The 24,291-nt window shown below is 39.8% G+C and overlaps 1 protein-coding gene across 10 annotated transcripts in view; it reads right to left on the reverse strand.

Moving 5' to 3' along the window:
• eif4g1b (eukaryotic translation initiation factor 4 gamma, 1b) overlaps positions 1 to 24,291 on the reverse strand; it is a 44,293-nt gene that overhangs the window by 5,153 nt on the left and 14,849 nt on the right. For 8 of the 10 annotated variants that reach the window (XM_077565426.1, XM_077565425.1, XM_077565429.1 and 5 more), the window contains 18 exons: positions 20,884 to 21,023; positions 16,924 to 17,016; positions 16,631 to 16,709; positions 13,418 to 14,362; positions 13,141 to 13,229; positions 12,822 to 13,017; positions 11,044 to 11,177; positions 8,366 to 8,491; positions 7,852 to 8,256; positions 7,600 to 7,746; positions 7,221 to 7,457; positions 7,019 to 7,123; positions 6,514 to 6,795; positions 5,628 to 5,739; positions 5,444 to 5,552; positions 4,309 to 4,559; positions 4,085 to 4,212; positions 517 to 689 (listed from right to left, as the gene is read on the reverse strand). In XM_077565426.1, coding sequence (XP_077421552.1) covers positions 517 to 689; positions 4,085 to 4,212; positions 4,309 to 4,559; positions 5,444 to 5,552; positions 5,628 to 5,739; positions 6,514 to 6,795; positions 7,019 to 7,123; positions 7,221 to 7,457; positions 7,600 to 7,746; positions 7,852 to 8,256; positions 8,366 to 8,491; positions 11,044 to 11,177; positions 12,822 to 13,017; positions 13,141 to 13,229; positions 13,418 to 14,362; positions 16,631 to 16,709; positions 16,924 to 17,016; positions 20,884 to 21,023 — 3,751 coding nt within the window. Of the gene's footprint in view, positions 1 to 516; positions 690 to 4,084; positions 4,213 to 4,308; positions 4,560 to 5,443; positions 5,553 to 5,627; positions 5,740 to 6,513; positions 6,796 to 7,018; positions 7,124 to 7,220; positions 7,458 to 7,599; positions 7,747 to 7,851; positions 8,257 to 8,365; positions 8,492 to 11,043; positions 11,178 to 12,821; positions 13,018 to 13,140; positions 13,230 to 13,417; positions 14,363 to 16,630; positions 16,710 to 16,923; positions 17,017 to 17,511; positions 17,948 to 18,003; positions 18,548 to 20,883; positions 21,024 to 24,291 lie in introns of those variants that run through there. The other 2 variants (XM_077565435.1, XM_077565434.1) reach the window with 2 other exon arrangements.

Raw genomic sequence — 24,291 nt, forward strand, 5'->3', positions numbered from 1 at the left:
AAACAACAGCGACCATGCTACCAACAGAGCAGCTGTTGCTAACGTTAGCTCGTCTATAGTGCTAATGCTATCTTGATATCAACAGTGCTGCTTTTTTGTTGTTGAAGCTGGATACCCGGTCTCTGTGACTACTTATCATGACTATGCAGTTTAAAATTGCGTGGCATTATGAAGGCCATGTTTGAAAATCTTGCTTGTGTGTGCTCTTAAGGGGTGTGGCTTTGGTCAACACCTCGTGGGAGGGGGGATTAGGGAAGTGAGGCTACATTCTATCTTAGTAGAAGTATTAAAACTCATTTAAAAGCATAGAAAAGGAAGGGACCAATACAAAACAAAAGTATTGCGATTCTAAGACTAGAAATAAATGCCACAACACCACACAATGGTAAACATCAATGATGTGAAGACAACAGGAGGTTCTTATCAAATGCTTGAAAATAAATGTGTACGCTGACAAAACAACATGTGAGTTTAACAAGTATGATAAGCATTTTTGAGGTTATACAGTATACTGACCCTTTATAGTACTGTTCTGTCGGGAGGATGCCTGTCTTAATGAGCCGGTGCAGCAGTCGACCTAGGTTTTCTCTCGCTACGCTGTTGTGCTCCAGTGTTGACTCCAGTCCGAATTGTACAAACACGGACAAAAGCTGAGGGCAGTTGATCTCCTGCAGACATAGCAGGGCCTCCTGTGGGGGACAGAGAGAAATATTCCTGACTGTCAATGCATACTGATACATTTATATTTGTATTTCTTTTCATATTGCAAAATTATTCCTGGAATTCAACCACCTCCACTGACAACAACAATAAAATATTGAAAGGTGCATGGCGGAGTTTAAAATGTTAATGTTAAAGATGTTTCTACATCATACATGCTCCACCAATACGTAGATAAGTATAAAGAGCCCTGACTTTTCAACAGCGACTGCGCCTATCAGCTTATATCTTCCCTTCAGTTCAGAGTATTTTGTGGCGAACACTCCACAGGGGGAGCGGTGTAGGGTGACGTCATGCTCAGTCCTGTGGACAGGTAGTGTTGTGTTAGCTATAGCGTATTTCCACTGGAGCCCAGCACCGCACTGCTCAGCTTGCTGCCAGGTCAGCTCAGCCCAATCCACGCACGCACTGCGTTTACACCTCCAATGTGCATCTGGGACGCTGGGCGGAAGTAATGCATAACCAGCTGCGACACAAAGTCGAGCGCGGGAAACAACACATAACCAAAACACGGAAGCCATGGAGGACGACGCTGCCCTGTATCGGTTGCTCGTTCTGTTTTTTGGGGCGCTTCAGATGTGGCGCTTCATCAGAGCTCGCAACCCAAGGAGGATCGCCGCGACGAAGAAAAGGACGATGTTTTATCGTCGGAAAGCCCTCGAGACTATACACGCTGATAGCAGTGGGAGCGAAAAAGAAGACGAACACTTGTCAAAAAGGACCCGGCTGGTAAGTATATTGTTACTCACCCCCCACCCCCCACCCCACCCCCCTTGCCGATGTCCATTACTGATTACATTACAGGACTGACCGCCGAATCAACTGCCGTGGTGTTTTACATTGTCCTGCGCTCCCTCTGGGCTTGCTCTGGCCCAACGTAGGCATGAGGGCCACGAGCAGTTCCACACGGTCCACTTCTGACACGGTCAGCTGTAATGGAAACGCTCGCCAACACCGTTCTGGCTTCGCACAGTGCAGTGCTAAGCTCCAGTGGAAATGCGCTACTCATGTATGGCACAATTGGCATGTAAAATAAAAAAAAATAATAAAAATATATACAAGAAGAGGCTGGCTTTAAGCACAGTCCAAACTCTCAGACTCCAAGAAAACTGAAAAAAACAAAGAGTTTGAGCGCACGTGTATTCTCGTATGTGCACCATGCACGAGGATGCAGTTACGCTTTAGGCCAGTTGTGGCAGTCGAGAGTAAAAAAGTGAACCCTCCGCAATGCATTTTTAATGCATATTGGTCTTTTGAATTTCACCTAACCCATAATGTGTAGTTTAAACACATTTGTATAGAAGCATCCTTCTACTGAATGCCATTTACAACACTTTCAACTTTAAATGTTTCAGTGCAAGTTACCTGTCACAATTTGTGCACACACTAGATCTTAAGCTCATCTGGAATGTAGTTGCAGAGCTTTATTTTTTTCACATTTTGTCACAGCCTTATTAAAAAAAATTATTACCAGTAATTCAAGAAAAAATAAATGAAAAACAAATATTTTTTAGATTTTTGGGGAAAAAAATCTTTAATCACCGTTCCGGTTGAAACCATAAGTTTACATTCACACGTTGGCATTATGTGGTGTTTTGTGTAGAATTAGAAGGGGGAAAATAATTCCCATTTGGAATAAGGCTAGAATATAAAATGAGGAAAAATTAAAGTGCTGCAAATACTGTCCTGATACACAGTAACTCAACTATTAATGATAACACATAAGCAATAAGCATTCAGTTGTAGTGAATATTGTCAGGTTACTAATTTTTGCAACCTCATCCGACAAAACTCCCTTTTTGTCCTGCTAACCGCCACAGAGGCCCTGAACACCCTGACTAAGTCCCCAGAGTTGTGAGGAAAACGACCCATGTTTCCCTTGTCTATGGCAGTTTGTGTCAACACAGCTCATACAGCACCCTCAAATGGGCTGTTTCAGCAGATCGGTTTTATACGTCACTAGCTCAGCGCAAACTCCAATACTCGCTGAAGCTGGTCGGCACTACGAGCGGCAGTGGACCTTCACGAGAGAGCAGGGAATGGCTGGTTTCTGCTTGCTGGCTCGCGGAAAAAGCCACTCTGCAGTGAGGCTGACCCTGCGCCACCGGCTCATGGAAGCCAACCTGATGCCGCCGGCTCGAGGAAGCTGTTCGACAGCAAGGCAAGCCCAGCGCCGCCGTCGGGGGACCTTCGTGAGAGAGAGTAGGGACTGGCTGGTCTCACTGCCGGCCAAGCGGGGACACCTCCTCTCTTTCTCTCGCCAAGGTCCACCGCTGCCTCGCTACCGAGCAGCTTCTGCAAGCCAACAGGCTCCATGGAAGGACGGCCGTGTGGGAAGCGGTAACCGAGTTTGCCGAGGCGGGCGTGACAGAGAATAATGTAATTAATTATGCCTGTTATAATGGCATTTTGTACATAAAGGTGGCATTTGGTGATCATCTATTGAAACTAAAGAGCCAAAAAGCAGGTAGCCTATCAATATTTTTTTAGGTGCAGACATGATAGACCTAAGCAGGTGGCACAGGAGAGCCTTGGCTACGCCTAACTCATTTTGTTTGCTTTGAATCAGCCGAGCTTGGCTGCGCCCACCAAAATACGCCCGTTTGAAACTGGACTCACAGTAGACCATCATGTGGAGCCTGTATTTGTACAGTAAGGCAGAATTTCACACCAAAAAAAATCATTTGATACAGTATTAGGGCATCCAGAGGATAGTTGTAGTTGTCCTCGCTGCAAAGCTCACGTTAGGTCACCTTTAAGATCAACCGCTTTAGCTGATTTTCTTATCTTTGTTTATTTTAACCTACTAAGTTCTTACTTGTCCCATTCCTACCACAGTAGTTAATGTTTTGCCTTTTTAAGTTCCCAAGTAGATGAGAGAATAAACATGCACATTAATATAACCTGATTGTGTACTCTGTGTGAGTTCTAACAATTTATATTAACCTCAAAGCTGAAAAACAAACTCATAAACTATTCAATTGTAGCATCCTTGCCTTTAATGACTGATTTACAGAGGGTATCATCTGTTACCCTGATAAAACTATCTAAAAACCAATGTGATGCTCCGAAAAGCAAGCTCGAGTTTAATTGAAATATTAAAAATTAAAAAGTCTCCTCCATTTAATTAATCAATAAATGATTTGAATTGAATAATTAATTGACCCGATTTACCCTAAACAGTTAATGAATTATTATATAATTAATAAATAAATCCTGTTGATCAAAACAAAAAAATTCTGTCATTTGTACTGTATATACACTATACAGTTAATGCGGCGGCCTGACAACCAGGCCAAGCAGCTTTATAGGCATAATTAAATGTCACATACATATTTGGGGGAGAAAATGTGTTATGTCTTACATTGATATCAAGAATATGGAGGTATTCTTCGATGATGGCTTTGGATTTTTTAGTTAGTTCTTCCACAGTCAAGGCAGGCTTGGTAGCAGTTTGGAGAGGTGGCGGTGTGGCAGCTGTTTCCCTCTTTACTGTTTATGTAATCAAAACAAAAACAAAATGTAATAGTAACAGTAGCACAAAATGATATGAATACGAGAGTAAAAGTCAGGTGACCGGTCACATACCATTCTCTCGGCTCCGAGCTCTCTCTTTGCTGCTGCGATCTTTGTCATCTGTCATATTTACTACTTTACGGACTGGACCCGCTGACCCACGTTGCTCTCTCTCCCGACTCCGTTCCTCATTTTCCCGACTGAAGCTACGTGTAGCAGCACCCTGTGGCTTGTTTCGTTCACGGTCATCACGCCGGTCAAATCCACGATCGGAGCGGTCGGAACGGTCAAAGCGCTCGCCTCGCTCTCTACTTGAGCTGTTTCTGTATAGGGACACATTAAAAGGAAATATGGGGAAATCATTTTGGCGGAAAACGTAAAGTTTTACTGACATAAAAAATACTATTGTCACAAGTTGTGAGGTGACTCACAACTGAGAAGTCCTTGTAACGCCATAGCGCAATTACATCTGTGGATTATATTTTCTTGCTCTGATGTAAGAAGCTGACATCAGATTTAACCCAGTTAAAGTCAAGTTGCAGACCCACCAACAGCAGGAACATATTAAAGGGTTAGTAACTGTGATAAATTAAGGCTAATAACTCAGAGAACATTAAAAGAAATAGAATAAATACATTTCCTGGTTGTCTGGGTTTGGTAAAATAATTATTTTCAAAGAATACAAGTTATTCATGAATATTTTTGCAGCCATACTGTATTTGTGAGTTTAATGAGATGAGTGGAACACAGCACAATGACAAAAGTAAATCTTTTACCACTATTATAACTACAGAAAGGGTACTCAGACCTGGTATAAAACCCGGAGCTACATTTTTTAAAACGGGTGTATCGATAAGATCCACCGTAAATAGTTCTCTTAACGGTATTGGGGAAATTAATCAGATTTATTTTTGATTTATTATTAAGACTACATGAACGTTACTTTGTACCTTTTACCTTTGTATTCTTGTTTCTAACTTCAATCAAATCATGATCGGAGACGAGACATCTCATCCCACTTTGGAACCCGCCCGTTGTGCACATAGACCGCAGGGGTCAGAACAAATGGAAAAAGTAGCGGCTTATAGTCCGGAAAATGTGGGCATGATGTCAATATTGTGGGATTTGGGGGGAAAATCACAAGATTGGCAGGGCTGCAAGGACAATGTTACAACTTTGTTTTACACACTGTAACAACTGTTCTTACCTCTGAGAAACCCGCCTGTCTGACTCTGCTGAAGTGCCTGACGGGGCCTGTTGCAGAGCTGAGAACCTGTTCAGAGTGTTGGTAGCTGGACGGCTGCCGGGTTCTGAGCCTTGGAAGAACGATACACTCATAGAATTCTTTGCTCATAAACAAAGCTATGGAGATATCCAACAGGTAGACCTACCAGAATCCATAAGCTTGTTGGCGCTACCGCCGCCACTGCTGCCCTTACCCCAGCTCAAAGCACCTTTGCCTCCTGGAGCGAGACACTGAGTGTGGATGTCAAAAGCAGGTGCCTAAAAAGAAGTTTGTTGATTAAAACTAAACTTCCAGCTGAAAATAAGAATTGAATCAAAGCTCCTTGAGCATATGGCTCAATTTAAAAATGAAATGACTGGATGTAACTTTTTCATTTCTACCATTTCAATTGCATTTTTGGGGGATTCTATTTGTTTTGTGTGTGTGTGTGTGTGTGTTTCTATATGCACATTTTATTACTGTTCTTGAAAAGTTTAAAGTATAGAGGACCCCTTTCATATTCACGGTTTGTTACCCGCAGATTCACCTATTTGCGGATTTTTTCAATATCTCTTTTTAAAGACTTTAATTTTGGGGGAAGCCAACCCCATTTTTCATCATATTAGCGGTTTATACCCGCTTAGAGAAGGTTTTTTTCCTCCTCCCAATGCATTTATTATCCGCATCAATTATTGGCTATTTACCGGCCAACCTGGTCTGTACACCCGGCCACTGTAGCATATATATGCATATATCAATAAACAAGGCTAGAAAAGCAAATAGTTCATGTGCAGGGATAAAGGTAAGTGAACCGTAGGGGTGCAGTTTAATTGTCCTGATGCGGACAATAAGAAAACAAATATTTTTCAGAGAGATGCTAGTTTGCATTCTGACTACTGCTCAGTTGCCCTTGAGCAAGACCCTAACAATACTTTAAAATAAATTTAAAACATGTTTTTTTTATATGTAATTCCATTTAGAATGTTCCATTCGATGGTTGTGCTTGATAAAGGCTGGAAAGCTAATACATACATATACCAGAACTGCAATACCTTTGGGAACTTGAATTTTGTGTCATAAGTTCGGCTCTTGGATATGGGAACGGTGTTCCAGCCATCATCTTGTGGGGAAACACCGCGGCCAGTGTGAGGTCCCCCACGACTTCCTGATCCTCCTCCACCCATCCTGTTTGATGAACCACCAAAAGAGTCTTTCTTGGAGATGAGGGCATGCTGCACTTTCATCTGCTCTCTGTGCTCCTCCAGCTCGGCTTCTTTGTGGATCTGGTCAATAGTCTTTGGACCTTGGTCACCTCGTCTGGGCACCCAATTACTCTGAGATGACACGAGAGATTATTAAAGTAGAATGAATGCTAGCGCACAAAAACTGAGAGTAGTCCAAAACATTTACACGCACGCACGCACGCACACACCAACAGTAATTTGGTAAGCACTTGAAGTAGATTAAACACCGCGGCGCCAGATGATGAAGTCTGAGCATCAATGAATGCTGTGAGTGCTAGTTGCTAAAACAGTGGTCAGAGTGTTGAGTGTTTACCCGTCGAAGGTCCATCACATCTTGCAACATAAACCGGATCCTCGAGCTGGTCTTCTTTTCCTTGATTACTTTCTCCATCTGTTTGAAGTACTGGTCCATAAGAGACTAAAGACCATTAAAACACACTTGTCAATATTTAATTTTGTTTTGTACATTGTCATCTTTGCAAGCTGAAGTATTGATCGACAAGTGTGCGCCGTACCTTGGCTTTTTCAAAATCTAGATCCTTTCCAATGGTGGATAACAGTCTGCACAGGCATTCCAGGGACTCCTCATCATGGTTTTTCAGTAGCTTTACAATGCACTCATGCATGATGATTTCCGTGAGCATCTTTAGTTTGAATAGCTCACCAATGAATTTAATATTACCAAGTGAGCGCCTCCTAGCCTTGTTTTTACATTCTTTGAGATCTTCAATTAACCTTTGCTTCTCCTCATCCTATTGTGGGGGGGAAATGTGATGTCCAGTTTAATAATTATTCAAAAATAATGTGGTAATGAAAAAAAATAAGTTAGTTTGCAGTGTACAGTAGCACAACAAACGTCAAGAAAATACTAGAAAATACTTTGAAGTATAATACCCCTTCTGCAGCCTCCAGCTCTCGTTGCTTCTTCTCAAAGATCTCATTGTCATCTTTATCCTTCTCAAACTCATTCTGGCATCGATTCAATAGCAGCTTCCGGAAATTCACAGTGTCTCCTGGCTTATCCGTGGCTTGGACTTTTAGCTAAAAAGTTCAAAATTTTTATTGACATTTCCATTTATTATACAAATTATTTAGTCTCAAATTGTCTGGATAGGGACTAACTATTAGTAAGTGATTGATACATACCCCCATTACGCAGCAGCACATGTTGGCATAGGCGACTGAAAAATCTGGCTCAGAGATGGCCTTTTCAAAGGTAAGGTCTATGACACCTTTTAACCTCTCCTCCGTGTCAATAGTAAGTTCTGACACTTGTTTCATTAGCTGTTGAAACTTTTGCGGAGTCAGTTTGTTGAGGATACTGCGGACCTTTTTAAATAATTCCTGTGTCTTGAGTTGATCTGGATCATTCTCCGCAGACTCTTCTCCTGCGAAACTACGCACTGTTTTTTTCATTGAAGGCTTCCATGCCTTCTCGGCCTTGTTCAGCTTCACATCCTCATTGAGTGACATGCTGGCAATTATTTTCCTCGGTTCTTTCCTTTGCATCTGCTGAGACCGACGTGGGCCACCGATACCCATACCCGGAGGCTGAAACAAGATAGGAACAAGGGAAAATTAGAGCACAAAATAATCAGACGGCACTACTAAACTGCTGGTCTGTGATCTTCATGACAAAAAAAAAAAGAAAGAAACTTACTGGTCCTCTATTTCCTCCTCCCATACCTGGTCTGCCAATGTTAGCAAACGAAGGTGTGAAATCAGGACCACAATTCATCCCAGGCAGTCGACTGGGGTCAAGCTGGCGCAGAGGAGTCTTGTTAGCCTAAAGAGAAATGTAGATGACGTGGTGATCACAAAAAGTATACCATCAAATATTTTGCAGAGGCATGTTTTTGTTTGAAAATACAAGCCTGCAAGACTTATCTATACGTGTGAAGGGCACTTTTTTTTTGTTCCGCGTTTTTACCCCCTTGGAGCCTATCCCTGTTGAAAATTTATACCTTCCATACATGTTTTGTCCTATGGGTGAACAACACCAAAATAGCCAACACAAGCCCAGTGAGAAAAGGAAAAACAAAAATAAAAAGATTTGATCCCGCATCCAACCCTGTAGGTGACAGTAATATCTCGCCATTCTTCAATGGTTCTCTGTACCAATTAATTAATTACCTTTACAAAAGACAAATGCTCATTAAAAAAGATTTAGACAGATTTGCAATATTTGAGGGAAATGGCCTGTTGTGTATGTAGAAGTTGTAGATCTTTAAGTTCAGCACATGAAAAATGGGAGCAAAAACATTTGTTGCATTTATATATATATTTTTCGTTGTATACCCAAACTATATAAAGTGCACCATTGTGTTTCACATCTCAAGACAAGACAGATACAGTTCAAAACCCAAATTCAAAGGGTGACAAAGGATGACAAAATTCTTAAAACAATATCGGTAAGTATCTTTTGGAAGAAGGGCCGGCCCAGGGCATAGGCAAGTAGGCAGTTGCCTAGGGTACCATCTAGTGGAGGGGTCATCAAATTGCGGGGCAAAAAAAAACTATAAAAAATATTTTCCCCCCCTCAGGTTTTCTAAAATAAAATATGGAAATTACCCTGCTGTTATTTTTACATTTTTGTATTGCATAATTTAGTTGTTTTATTGTGCTATTAGAATATAATTGATACTTTTATTTTGAAGGATACAGGAAAACGTCTCATAAACCGGTAGTAACCGACGTGCTGCCGTAAGTGCCATTAGTAGCACCATCTTCCAAGTGCAGAGAAAATGTGTGTGTGCCACAGGAAATCAGAGAAAACTGAGGTTTACAACTAATTCAGTGAACGATTCTTTAGCACCTGGCTGAGAAGGGAACAAGGTTCGTATTGGAGCAATGTTTCATTGTTTAACTAATGTTGCTATATTTTGTGTTCATTGTGTAATTTACTGCATAGTGAAACGTTACCGTTTTTGTCCACTGGAGTGTGCTAACGCTCCTTGGTAAATATTTAGCAATGCTATTGCTCAAGATTCTGTTTTATTGACTAAGAATCTGTATTTCTGTACGGTTTATTTTTGTTTTAAGGTATTTATAAAGGCAACAGGCAAGGTTAAAATGTTTATTTACAACATAAATTGTACTCAAGAGATTGTCAAGGCTATAAAAGGTAATAATGTAAGGCAATTCAATTATAGTATATGGTTTGGTGACCAAATGTTTCCTCTTTTGAGAGGACAAACCATTTTCTTACGTCCTGTTGGGGGTCTCAGGGGGGTTTATAAATACCTAATAGACGAATAGGAGGTGAAGTACACTGTGTAACTGCGACTGGTACCACAATTTCAAGGCTGGGGAAATTGTCCTCTTTCTTTGGAAGTGGGAATATGGTCACACTAGTATATGGCTTAAATACGGTAAAAAGATACACAAAACATACCATTTGAGTTATTAATGGCAATTTTTGTATTTTGTATTGTAGCTCTTACAGTGTGTTCACACAAAGGACGGTTTATTAAAAGTTGTGAACCATCAGTTGGAGAGACCACCTTTATTTCAACCGAGGATGCTACAAAATGTTTTAGAGCATATATATTATATTTATTTTACATTATTACATTACATTATTTATTTATGTTTTATTATACCGCATATATATTTTATATAATAATATTTTTTTATGACTTCTAGTCCAAATAAATGAGATCATGACCCGGCACTCTGAATCTGACCTGCTGCTACTGTTTACAGTGAAAGGTAGGGGGAGGGATCACGCATCATCTCAGATAGATAGCGCTATTGATAGATGGATGGCTCGCTTATGTTATTGTCTATACATCAAAAACTTTTACAATGAAAAGGTCCAAGCCCCCAGCTACTGCATTAAGAGAGCGGCGAAAGGAGGAGGAAAAACGGGCCCAGGATAGAGGCATGTATGTCAGTCAATCAGAACATTTATAAATAAACATCAAAATAGCGTACATTTTCGTAAATTTTAAAGTTTCCCATCAATTGTTAACAAAATGGGCCTACATCATTGACCTCATTAATTTTATTACTTTTTATATGTATCTTATACAAATGTACATGGTTTGAAAACAATTTTGTAGTTAATAATGTCAACACAAATTGCACTTAACAGTTGTATTGCACTGTACTTGTGCTATTTATTTGTATTACTTGTAGTTGTCTGGGGGGGGCTACAATCTACACTTTCGCCTAGGGCACCAAATAACCTAGTGCCGGCCCTGTTTGGAAGGATGGTGTTTCATACTTTTTATGGTGGCTTCAGATATAAAGACACCTCAACGCATTGTTAAAAATGTGTTTCTGTACACGGGTGCTGTATAAGTTATTGAATGCTGTAAGTGTCAGTGGCTATACCTTGTCTAGGACGACATCATTGATGGCAGGAAGACCCTCAGGCTTATTCATGCTGGCTGAAATGAATTGGAATCCCAGAAGAAACGCTCGGTCATAGCTTTTCTTCTCCTCTGGATTGATTGGCTTCCACTGATCTGAAAATAAAATATTTGACAAAACATTTATTTCATTTCATATACATGAAAGAACATTTTAAGACAGCTAGGTTCAAGAATAAGTGGCGAATTATGTGTTATCCATTTAGGAACAAAAGGAAATATTGCAACATTTTATTTTTAATTTCATTTTTTTTAGGAGAATGATTGTGCGGATGTGCATTAGTTCACAGTTTAATGATAATTAAACTAAGGTTGCCGTGAACGATGAGGAAGGGTACCAGGGAAATCATCCAATTTCACTTAATTTGTCTGAAAATTATTATTTATTTATTACAAATATATCTGTTAATCTATCTACCAGTATAACAGTGATAAAAAGTGACAGGCAGAACAATTAAATGCTCTTCAATTAGATGGCATAAGGTACAGTAAACCAGCTGTGTATCTACACTACATTACACTTGATCACCTGTTGCCAATTATACAACAGAGTAAGTCATGGCTTCCTGCAAGTATATTATATAAAGTTTGTGTTCAATTAAACAGGGCTAGGTTTCACACTGAGCAAATAAATTTGTGAGTTAACTGAAACAAGCTCATCAGCATTAGTTCATATTCATACTTTTTATGACATTCTTGTTAGGTCGTTTTCTGTAGCATTGTTCCAATATAAAATGATTCAATAAATCTTTCTAGAAATATGTCTATATCAGGTGTGAACTCTTAAACAAATACCAGTTATATTAAACTGCTTTGAATTGACCTTTTTATTGGTGTACCACTATTAACAGTACAATACTCTAACCCTAAACCTAACCACTTTTCCATTAAGCACATTGCGATTGGCTGGCGACCAGTTCAGAGTGTACCCTGTGTTGTAAAGTCTCAGCCTTCTCTTTAAACACATTCACATGTTGTTGTCTTGTGTTGTTACGGACATTTCCTGTTTCTGGTTTTGGGTCAGGTATGATCGTAGCATTTGAGCTACAGTCCTCTCCAACATGTGTTGGAGACTAGGCAAAGAAATGGCCTTGTCATTCCAATAATTTTGGAGCGAAAAGTAGGTCTGCTTATCATGTTGTCATTAATTGTAATTATTTTTACTGCCACTAGAGGGTATCATTACAATGTTTTGAGTTTTTTATTCATTCAGATCCTATGTTTGGTGATTTTGGAACCGGGTATTCTCGTATGGGGCAGCATATCTTCATTGATATAGCTTGAACTTTTAGTTATCCATCCATCCATCCATTTGTAGTCATATCGGGAGTTGGAACAAATTCCTTTTTCCTTTACTTTGTTTTGCAGACTCTAAAATCTAAAACCTATCAGTATAACTATTCCTGAGCCTCAGTGTATATTTCGCTAAAAAATATAACTTTAAGTAAAGGCTGCTGCATCTACCTGCCTATGCTCTGACTGGCACACCATCATGTTTACAGTTAGCACCTTATACGAATGAGTCCAGATTATCGCCTCACTAACACCCTGCCTCCCGCCCTATTACAGCTGGGATAGGCTCCAGCACATCCGTGACTCTCGTTTCGGTTGGATATGATATACATGACACATCTTACTTTTTAGGAAAAGAAGAAAAACAAATGTGTATGTGAGAGAGAAACAAGTTATTTGTCTGTACTGAACTGCCATTAAAATCAGCAATTGAGATCATGGGCCCACCCTCTTTATACTGATACTCCTTGTTGGTTGCTGTCTGATCGGAAGGGTTTGGCTGAATGTTCTCAGCATCCAGCTTGTCCTCTTTGTCCTCCCAAGTTAAGTCAGTGTCCTCTAATGCTGCAGACGGAGCAGGAAGTTGGGCTTCAACTAATGTTGCTGGAAGAACCTCAGGCTCTGGTGGTACAACTACTTTGTCCTGAAACATTGGTGGAAAAATGTGGATGGATACATGTTACAACAGTACACAACACTTACCAGTAATTTCTTTGTATTTTATGCACAGGGACTTTAATTACATGTCAGTTCAACACACACCCACCTCTTTAAATGCATCCAAAAGATCTCCCACTGCCTCCTTTTTGTTAAAATCCTTCATTTTCCTCTTTTTCTTTGGCACAGACACAGCAGCTAGAGAAAGGTGGATATTAGGCATCATATAATAAAGAATGGCTAACACACACGCCCCGCTCAAAAAATAAATAAATTAGCAGTAACAAACAGTGACAAAGTAAGTACCATCCTCTACAAAGTGAGAAAACAACAGTTTATAACTCAGAAATGTAGTGCATACTCTAAAAAGGTGGTAAGTGACACACCTTGCATAGTAGTTTCTACAAGGGTATTGGGGACAAGCTGGGGAGAACTTGTCGCTGTTTCTCGGTCGTTGTCATCTTTAGAGCCCGCCACCAGTGGAGGTGACGTTGCTCCTACAGCACTATATTGAGGCATTAGGGTATCCCCGTTGGTGTCTTGGGAAACGGGTGCAACTGTTTCTTCACTCTGAGGCTGAGAAGATGCTGTCTGGGTGATTGTTTCAGTAGCAACCTCTGGACTAATGGTAGAAACAGACTCGACAACAGGCACTGTGATTGATTCAACAAGTGATGTAGGCACTGCCTTATTAATGGCGTTGGAGGTTTTAATGACAGGCTGCAGACAATCATCAGGCTCAGCAATGGGGCTGTCATCACGCTCTTCTGTGCTAGAATAAAGGGCCTGCGGGTCTTGAGAGGATGGGAGTGGTAAACCATTGGAAAGGCAGAGCTCCTCAGGCTGAGCAATAGGAGACTCCAGAGGAGACCCCTGGCGACTAGATGGCAACATGACCGTAGGGCTTTCTGGCACATCTTCAGCAACACCATTTGCGGAGGAAGAGAGTGTAAGAGAATTGTCCATAAGAGAAGAAGCATCCTCTGATTGTACCTCCTCCTCTCTAATCACCACATCTACCTTCTCAGGATTTGTTGCTGTCCTTTTTGGGTTTTCCTGAACTGCAGAGCCAGGCATAGGATCAGGAAGTGGTGCAGGGTAGGCAGGCACCTCAGGTGCAGATTGGGGCTGTGGGGTTCGTTCTCTGGGAGATGTGGGGGTGGACATAATGTCTGAAATACAAATAGTGCTGACAGGGGTTTCAAGTGCTTCTGATATTAAAGATGGTGTAGTTGGCTTATTGTTCGTGTCAGCCTCTGTGGGAGTGAGGTCATTCTGAACAACATCAGGAGGCTGTGACAAAGGAGGCAGCAAAGATTTTTCTCCGTCAACTGGAATTCAAAATAAAAAATGAAAATAATTTGTACAATTTGTAACAATATTATCACCAGTCACTTCAAACATGTTTCCATTTTATGTACAATATGTGAATTGAGCTGATGAGCTTGGATACCCCCCATTTACCCAAAAATAAGTTTTCATGTATTTAGTTGTGTTTTGGTTCATAATTTTTTGTACAATTTGGGTTCTCGTCATACTGAAAGATTAACATTCTCACTAACCTCTGTGGCAAACTACAGCACATTTTCCATTATGCTTTTGAAAACTTGGGTAAAATTTCCTCTGCAGCTCTGAGTGCACAAAAATTGTTGTTGTACAGATGTAGTGCATGTCTCAGATTTTTGGGGGGCTCCACTTATATGCATTTTGAAGTTACCCATATCAGACATGTTTATATGTCCAAAATTACTACACAAATGTCAACACTAAGAAGTTGTGCATGACTTAATTGACACAATCTATTAAACTGATTGTAATCCCTAAGGGACAATTCAATTTACACTCATTACACTTATATACTGTATATATTTCGTGCTGCACACCACACATATAGGGTTATCCCAATCACATTTTTTCCACCCGAGTCCGAGTAACCTGATTTTGAGACTGCTCATACCGAGCACTGATCCATTACCTCGTCAATGTATTAAGGACCTAAATAAAGTGCATCCAAATAGTCTTATTTCTTTTGTAACAAAACTATCTCAACATGACACTTTTTATTTGGCACTCGGGTTATTTTGAGGCAGGTTTCCGAGACTTGCTGCTAGCTAAATTCGTCTAAAAAGAACAGGTTGGCTAAGATGCACTTGTTCTAATAATTGCTTATTTCATACACTTCTATTACAATTTTAACTTTTGTGCTGCTGGGAAATGAAACAAGAGACCTCAAGGAGGCTATTTGTGGAGAGATCTCAAAATCAAAATTTTTGTATATAGGGTCAGGGTCATCTCAATATGTCACTTTCTGATAACTTATGTCTCATTAACTGTTGAAGATATGAAAAGCTAACTTTTTTTCTGAATACTAATGTTTTTATGTTCACGCAGCACAAATTTGAAAACAAAAATCCAAGAAATAATCATTTTATTAAACTTTTCACAAATTTTGAGTATGCGAGCCCTTGGTTACCGGCACACATCGAAACAGAATTCCATTTCTTGCCAAACTCAAACAAGCATACTGGGATAGATGGTTATCAAAGCCTCAGTTATCCGATCCTTCAGATCATCCACTGATGTTGGAAGAGGCTCCTTTTTCCGGGAGCACAAACATCCCTCCTCAAATTTCTGCATGGTCTGTCTGGTGGTTGATAATTCTGTCCCAAAATTACGTTGAACACATGTCCACGAGTAGGTTTATCAAATTCCAAAACACAAAACGTTTTCTCCTTTCGGGTAAAACACATTTTAAGCAAATAAGAGGCAAATCGGTCATAATGGCACATTACCCAAAAAATGGAAACCTTGACTGTGATGTAACAACGATCTGGCAAAACCACCGCAGCAAAAAAATTGTCGATTTTACCATTCAGACGAAACAAATTTTATCCTGCTACCTTTGCTAGTTGCCGAGATATGAGGGTTTGGCCAGGCAGGCTTTCCTTGGCCCCCCACCAGGCTAAGGCACACCAAAAGACCCTCAAAAATAATTTTGAACTTGTGCGCACTGACTTCCCCCATCAATGAACGTCGAATAGTAATCGCTGGATGTTTTTCGCCACTCCCACAACCCACTTCAACAAACATGATATATGATTCGGGCATGTAATTCATCGTTAGACATTAACTAGTACTTGCCAGAAAGCTCCTTTAATATTGCTATAAACTTTAGGTTCCAAGACCAGTTTTCTATTAATCCTAGATTGTCAGATTGTGGCCATGTCACTATTGTGGCAATGACTGTGGACCATGACATATTACAGCCAATATCTTGATGCCTCTTATGCTCTCAATGAACTATGACTTTTGTTATCAGATATAACTCAGTGAATCATAGAAAATCCTGCTAGAGCAACTGAACTAAATTCTTAAGTTAACCTGAGTCTTATGTCATTCTGATTTTATGTCACTCCCCTCAAAAGGTCTCTCTACAAGTAGGAGCTGGGTATTTTTTAAAGCCTTCACAGGGCTTTTAGTTTTGTATAGTACAAATATGGATATCAACATGGGTGCTTGATCAATGCAATCTAGGGAGATGTATTCCATCACAATTCACCATGGATTTGAGTATAGCAGTGTCTGCGCAAGGAACTCACCTGGTGCTGGAGAAATAGCAGCTGGGGTGCTCTCACCGTTGGCCTGGACCAATCCTGCGTCTGTTCCAGATATGGGAGTCTGTACAAACATAAGAATCACAATTTTTGGTGTGATGACTGCAGAATACAAACTCATCCAAACCATATGCCAATTTCTCTCATATATTAATAATTAAGGCATGTCTATTAAGAGAAAAATATAGATAGCTTTTGAAGAAAAAAACATGCTAATGAATGAAACCATCTTCAAAAACAAAAAAAATTGTAAAGTCAAATTAAGTCAACAATCTTACCTGTGGTGGGGTTGGGGTAGAGCCACTACGGCCTCCTGACATGATCTCCTCTGTGATGTCTCGGCCTCCTTGGTTTGGATCTCTTATTGTGATCTACGGAAGACAAAGGAAATTAGGTGCCAAATAGTAAAAGTTATGCCAAGTCAACAGAAAGAAATCAGGAAATAAGCTGCACATACTACATACTTGAGTTCGTCTGCAATACTTTGAGGGTTTGAGACAAGAAGCACTAATTATAGTGTATTATCTTCAGCTTTTGCTGCCTGTCCTGTGACTCCTGAGCTTTATCACTCAATGAACATTACATTTCTCACTTTCTAACATGAGTTTCATAACATTAAGTGCCACACAAACATTTTTTTAAGCACTCCCTCTCTCTCTCTCTCTCTCTCTCTCTCTCACTCACTCGCTACATGCTTATTCTAGCAAGTCAGCGCTGCCATGGAACTGGTATGAGCCAGAATGTTACTGAATAAAGTAACGTGCATAGTCATGAGACTAAAAGGTCAAACTTGAGCAAATATGAACAACAGTCTCCCCTCTAAAGGTTTGACTCAAAAAACAAAATGGTTGTTTACTGTTACTAACCTTTGTCAGGCCCAGTCCATTGGTAGCTATTCCTAACAGAGTTTTTTCATCCCTGGAGTCCAGTGGCTGTTGCAGCCAGTTCCAGGCTTGACATTAAACACCATAAAGCAGGCGTGTGGTGGAACGTTTTAGCTAATCTTAACTGTCCCAGGCTGAGAACAGAACAGAGGAGGGCAGAGCCGTGTTGGGCTGTGAGTAGACTAGCTAGGAACTTCACTCCCTCACTCATTTGATGAACAGAACAGGGAGGAGAGAGAAAAAAGGATGGCCACTGGCCTTCTAAAGCTAAGGCATTGGAATGTGCAACTCCCGCCCACAGAGACTAACAGACAGTTAAAGGGGCCCACGAGGGAAATAGGGGAGGGAGAAGTATGAAGGAATACGAGCATTTCAAAAGAGGCAAGGTTGTAATCGAATGAGCTAGCTACTACGAGCAAAATGAACCTCTTTGCTCATTCTTCCTCATTCTGAGCCGACATGCTGCAAACTTACTCAAGAACAGCCGAAACCAGCAGAAGAGGAAGAGGGAGTGCCACAGAAATCAGTAGGGGAGGGGTGGATAGTTGGCCACGTGGAGCTGAGCAATGTGCTGACATGTCCCACAGCCCCTCCCCCTCTAGTTTTTCCACTTTGACATCAAGTGAGAGCAAGACAGATGAACACAAGTGAAGAAAACAATTAAAAAGCTAACAATTTTACAAGCAATCAGTGCGTTGTCACATAAATCAAAAACACACTGCACACCACTGTCTATAACTGACACAAAATATTACCCACTCTAAAATAGTCCTGTGGTTCTTTGCACATACAGTACATTCTTTATTTTTTTTATGTGATTTATTTCTAGATTTCCAGTCACTGACAGAATAAAAATCGCTAAAAACTTTAACACTAAAATGCTAAAATTTTGTGAGTGAAAATAAACTTATGGCTGAAGCATATTCACAAACTCAAGCAAATGTCAGACAATATTTCCCAAATGTCCTTTTCTCATGGTTGTTTCTGCACCAAGTCAAAGTCCAATCACAGGCAACCCCAGCCACTGATAAGCAGCTAAAAGTAACCCAGTCAAAGTCTCAAGGCAAAAGAACATAGCTCAACGCAGATATTCAGGTACTACATGCCAACCTGTCAGTATAAGTGATTCATACAACATATATATATATATAGTGCTGTCAAAGTTAAAGCGGTAACTATTTAGTTAATCACCAAAAAATATTGCATTAATCATGTATTAACGCAGCTTAATCACACTATTAATTTTGAGTGCAGTTGATCCTTTAGCTGACAGCAGGTGGTTACGTTAAAAGTAGCACAGGTTGTGTTGGAGCAATAAACATAACTATGCATTAAAGTTAAGCATTTCATAAATGTTTGCATATGACATTCAGAATATCTGTTTTTGTCAAACTGTTGGCGTTTTTTTTCCTTCTATTATGCAAGTAATCAAGTGATTAGAAAAAGACAAGGATGAGCATGTGCAGTGGATAAAAAATGTTGAAGACGTCCTCATAACATTAAATAAAATAAACATATAACTGATGCTCTTTAAATTTGGTGGGCAAAAAATGTTGATAAAAAAGTATTTTTAATAAAGCGATTAATCGTGATTAATCAAAATTCTAAGATGTGATTAATCTGACTAAAATGTCGTAGTGTGAGTCCTTTGAAATGCATGCACTTTGGCTGCATTCTACAATATAGCGACATCTAGTGGTCAACTATTACACAGTCACTAAAGCACGACATTACGCTCATTATCATATTTATTTTATTTTATGTTATTTTCACTAGTCTGCTGACTTAGTGGGCTAGCCAAGGACCATAGACTGGAAATGCATTTTGTACTGTCATGTAGAAATGAGTGTTGGTATGACAAAAGAAAAAGTCCTTAATTGTATGCTTTAATTTTGAGGAAAGGAAAATTCTTTAAATCTTTGAAAACTCAGCTTTAAATATGATTGAAAACAAATGCTGGGTGTTCCTGCGTGATTGGGCCACTTAAGGGCAGTGTGGTGCTGTGCATCCATTGTGTATACACTGACAACGAAAACAGAAGAAAGTTGTGATTGAATGAACTCGTTTTTCACAGATTGGGAAGAATTTGTTTCGTACATGTGTTTCCACAGCGTTTGTGTGCTAACATGCGGTATTTGAAGGAATAACACTCCTGATGTCGATGCTAATTTCCTGTTAGCATTTCAATGGGATCCTCCATTGACTTTAGCATTAGTGCTAGGCTAGCAATGTTTTAAAAACAAAGCATATTTTGTATTTAAATATACAGGTGTAATTATTTTTGTCATGTTTTTAGTTTCACAGTTAACTCCAACTGGTGTGTTGTTAAACAAGTTAAAGGATACTTGGGAACAGCAGAATCACATTGATTCGCTCCAGGCTTGCTACAAGCAACACGGTGCATTTAGGGTACTTTCACAACGTAGGGGACTTGTAAACACACCAGACTGTTCTGCACATTAATAGTTTTTCATCAATTATTAAGTTTTAAAGAGAGAGAAGCCAAATTCGAAATCACAATAACATTTTTATTAATCCTCCATACCTACGGCAGACTCCACGAAAACTGGAAAAAAACAAAACAAAACAAAACAAGAGTTTATTCGAGCGCACGTAGTCGCACACGCACCATGCTTGAAATGACACAGAGCATGTGTGGCAGTCGCGAGTAGAAAAGTGACAAACTCCACAAAGCAACTTTAAGTTTGAAATTAAATGATTGACATAATTATTGCATGTTGTCGGTTTCTTTGACAAGCTTTCCGATGATACCAACCTTTTGAAAATAGGATAAATAAGAAAGTTATGGATGCTCTGGGGACATCTTTCACAACTTCAACCCTCCGCCCCTTGGCTGAGATGCATGAAATGGATGCCCTTTTATAGGGAAATGAGGACAGGGTTTATGTAGATTTGAGCACTGCAGGCATGAGCTATCATTTAGAATGAACTGTGTTTCATTAACATATGCACGGTGCTGCAAAAGTGCGAAGTAAATTGACTGGTACGCATGCGTTATGAATCTGACAAGTGTTTTGCATATGCACTCAACTTGCGCAATGTAAGAACATTTCTACACAGTGAATGAGGCCCAGTGTACTGATTATTCTGATGGAGCTTGCTCTATTGCTGCCCGTTCAGACTTAGCCTGAAGTTGCTAGTTATTCCAACTGGAACTGGTCACTGGAAATTCTACTTTAGCACTGTGATGATGAAATACCAAGTTTCAGTGAATAACCCCAATTGGGGCATAAATAATTAAACTGAATACATTTGTTGGGAAAAAATGGAGGCTTGACAGTGACCTTCCAAAAGTGATTCTGCCAAAGTGTCCCCCATTACTAGAACACTGACCTGTTTGCGTTCCCTTTTGGTATGGATGTGTTGCGGAGGCTGTGGTGATGGCTGCTGCTGTTGAGGTGCAGGGTTCATGATGACGGGTGGTGCCTGCACTGGGGGAGTAAACTGAGGCTGGGCTGGATAGTAGGCCCTGGCTGTGGATCAGACAGAACACTATTAATCATAACATACAGGCTTAATTCAACAATCGTGAAATGGCACTAAAATAAACCCAGCACAGACACACAAAGGAAAACAGCAGCACAGTCTTATATAGACACAATCATTCATGTGAGGTGCAAAAACATTTTGAGGGGAGGAGGACCTTTTATCCTAATGATTTACAATACAACAGTTGCAATTTATTATCCACTGAAATCTGGAAAATTGGGGAAAAAAATTAATTTGGTGAAAACATCAGAATTTCACTTCACGGATTCTGAAAATTAGCAATGGGAAATGTTGACTTACCAGTGGATTAAAAAAAAATCTTCAGGGGAAAAAACATCGACAATAGAAAGAAATACAGGCTACTTTGCAGACGACTGATGACAAAAGAGGACAATAACTCACATGTAAAGTAATTAAATTTAGGGATGCACGATAAAATCAGTGGCCGATAATTATCGGCAATTATCGACCAATTTGATACCATACAGATAAACCAGATAATAAAGAAATCCGCCGATAAGAATAGACATGCCACGTTGGTCCATCTGTTGTGGTTGTTGCTCAAGTTGTGCCCAACTCCTCAAACCCTCCCCTCTCATATGGTAGTGTCGTATGTTTGTGACGTCATAATGCGCGCAACATCGTGTTCACAGAAGATGCATCATGGCAGTCGCCAGTGTGGGCTTTCTTTACTTTCCTGTTATGGAAAATAACTATTTAACACGTATTAACATAAATTTATACTGTATTGTGGACACCTGTATTTTCTTTAACAATGGGCTTTTCACTTCTTGTACATGACTTGACTGATAAGCTTGCTCGGAACAGACCGCTTGCTTTCCTGTCTAGCTGACCCTCCCTTTCTCCTCCCAAAACCTAACCAGGCCGCATAAAAATATTTCCATGATAATTTACCGCGTTCGCAACATGCTGGTCTTTTGGTGATTCCAAAAGCCAAAAAGAAGTCTGCTGCTTCTAGAGCGTTTTTAATTCGGGCTCCAGTGCTCTGGAATGCCCTACTCTCGGAGGTCAGAGGCGCTATCTCTGTAGAAACGTTTAAGTCGCGTCTTAAGACTCATTTCTATACTCTTGCATTTGGCTGAATGATGTACCTGGTGAGTATCGCTGCTTTCTTTCCCTCCCTTCTCCACGGCTTGGAGAGGGAGTTAGGTGTTAATGACTGATTTGGATGCTGCATTATGGGTTCTGTGCTGGTTGACCGGGATGCGATCCGGGGAGGACCATCACCTTGAAGTTGCCGCCATGGAGATAGCTGCTCTGATTTGGATGTGGACCCACTTCCCTGATGTCTTCTTGCTGTGCTTCAATTTCTTCAATTGACTTTAAATGTTTAGTATCACATACTATGTCAATTTTTGCCCATTCGGGATCCATTGCAGCTTGATCATTCAGCTTGAAGGGGGATTACCACATTTGCGGTCCCTTCTCAAGGTTTCTCATATTTTTGCCCGTTTTTTTTCTTTTTCTTTTTTCCCTTGCCCTCTTGTGGTTCGATTCGGGGATGCCGTTGATATTTGTCAACTGCGGGCATGTGAAGCCCTTTGGGACTCTTGTGTGATTAAGGGCTATATAAATAAAGTTGACTTGACTTCTTGTAGACTGCTTTGCACTCCCTGTTGTTCGGGCTCTTTAACCTAAGGTTAAATGAACTAGGCCTTAAGAATCAATAAATATGCCATGTTCTGTTTTGACATCATGCTAACGGAGTCAGCACACATCTATCACAGTTTAAGTCACTTTGATTAGCCCAAAAGAAAGTTGGTGGTAGCAGCATCATGCTTTGGTGCTGTTTTTCTTTACCTGAAACGGGGGACTTGAAAGCCTACTAGAACATCTTAATTTTATTTGTAGTTTATCAGGGGCACTTAAAATTGTGACAGGTGTTCACTGACTCTGATTTAAAGTGAGTTTGAATGCGTTTGGTCAATTCTGAAAACAGCACATCCAGTTATAAGAGGGTGTGCACACTGAATCAGTCACTTCTCATTTAGATTTTTTTTATTTGTTTTTAGTTGCACAGACTTGAAAAAGCCTGTTAGACAATTAATCATGGCCTCAATTTTTAGTATCACAAAAACCTGGCATTTGAACAGGTGTGTGTACATTTTTGTGTCTACATAAAAATACAACTTACCCTACAAACTCTTTTAAAAAAAATTACATGTATGTTTGTTGTAATCATTTAAGATTCTTCCAAGTGCCATCATATTTGCAGCAAAAGGACGAGTTAGTTTGTTTTTCTTCCCCTAGATCTGCCCAGAAGTGCACAGTGATAGTAGCTTAAAAGAAGCTCAACTTTGTTTTGAGTCTTACATTGAAAATAGGGCTGGGAGATATAAACGATATATTCAATATAAGGTATACATTTTGCCGAAGGTCGAGATTTTGACTCTACTGTCTTACCGCGGTAGCGCATGTTGATGACACCATCGCATAGCGCATGTTGATGACGTCATTGTATCCGTGTCCCGGACTTGCACACTTACACACGTATAACAAATAAAGAGTAAAAAAATAATCACAAGTGGTTCATGAAGCTTCATTTTCCATCACTATTTGCAACTATTTCTGTCTCCTTGTGTTATATAAAACCTAGACTTGTGCTGTTTACAATGGCCACTTGTGATTTTCAAGTGAATACTTGCTCTAAGCCAGTTGTTTTCATTTAAAATATCAGCAATATTTTTAGTTTATCCAAAGTAAATTTATTCTTTCATTGTTTTTTTAATCCATTTAGCTTCTATTAAGAACTATGTAAATCAGTAAGCAAATTAAAACCCTACTTAATTCTATGCCGTGATATATACTGTTACCATGAAGAGATGCAGTTTATACCGTGATATGAATTTTGGGCCATTCCGCCCAGCCCCAATAGAAAATGTTTCATAAATTCAGACTTTACGAATTGTTTAAAATGCATTGCTGTTTGTACTAAAACATTTGGGTCTGGAAAAAAAACCTGAATTAATTAATGGGGGTTCAAAGCATAATGCATCAATAAAACTGCACATGCCGCTGTCATCTTTCAAAGTTTGCAACTATATCTGTAAACCTCTAGGTTATGACACAACAGATTATTTCTCCACATAACCGTTTAACTCCACCAACTCCGCCACTTTATTACTAAGCTTGTTTATATTTTTGGGAATTAAAGCATAAAGAAATTGAAATAATTTACTTACATAACCCCATTCCACCGTAAAAAACACACACTATAAGTTCAAAGTACCT

This window comes from Vanacampus margaritifer, chromosome 5 (assembly GCF_051991255.1).
Source record: "Vanacampus margaritifer isolate UIUO_Vmar chromosome 5, RoL_Vmar_1.0, whole genome shotgun sequence".
Lineage (NCBI taxonomy): Eukaryota > Metazoa > Chordata > Actinopteri > Syngnathiformes > Syngnathidae > Vanacampus > Vanacampus margaritifer.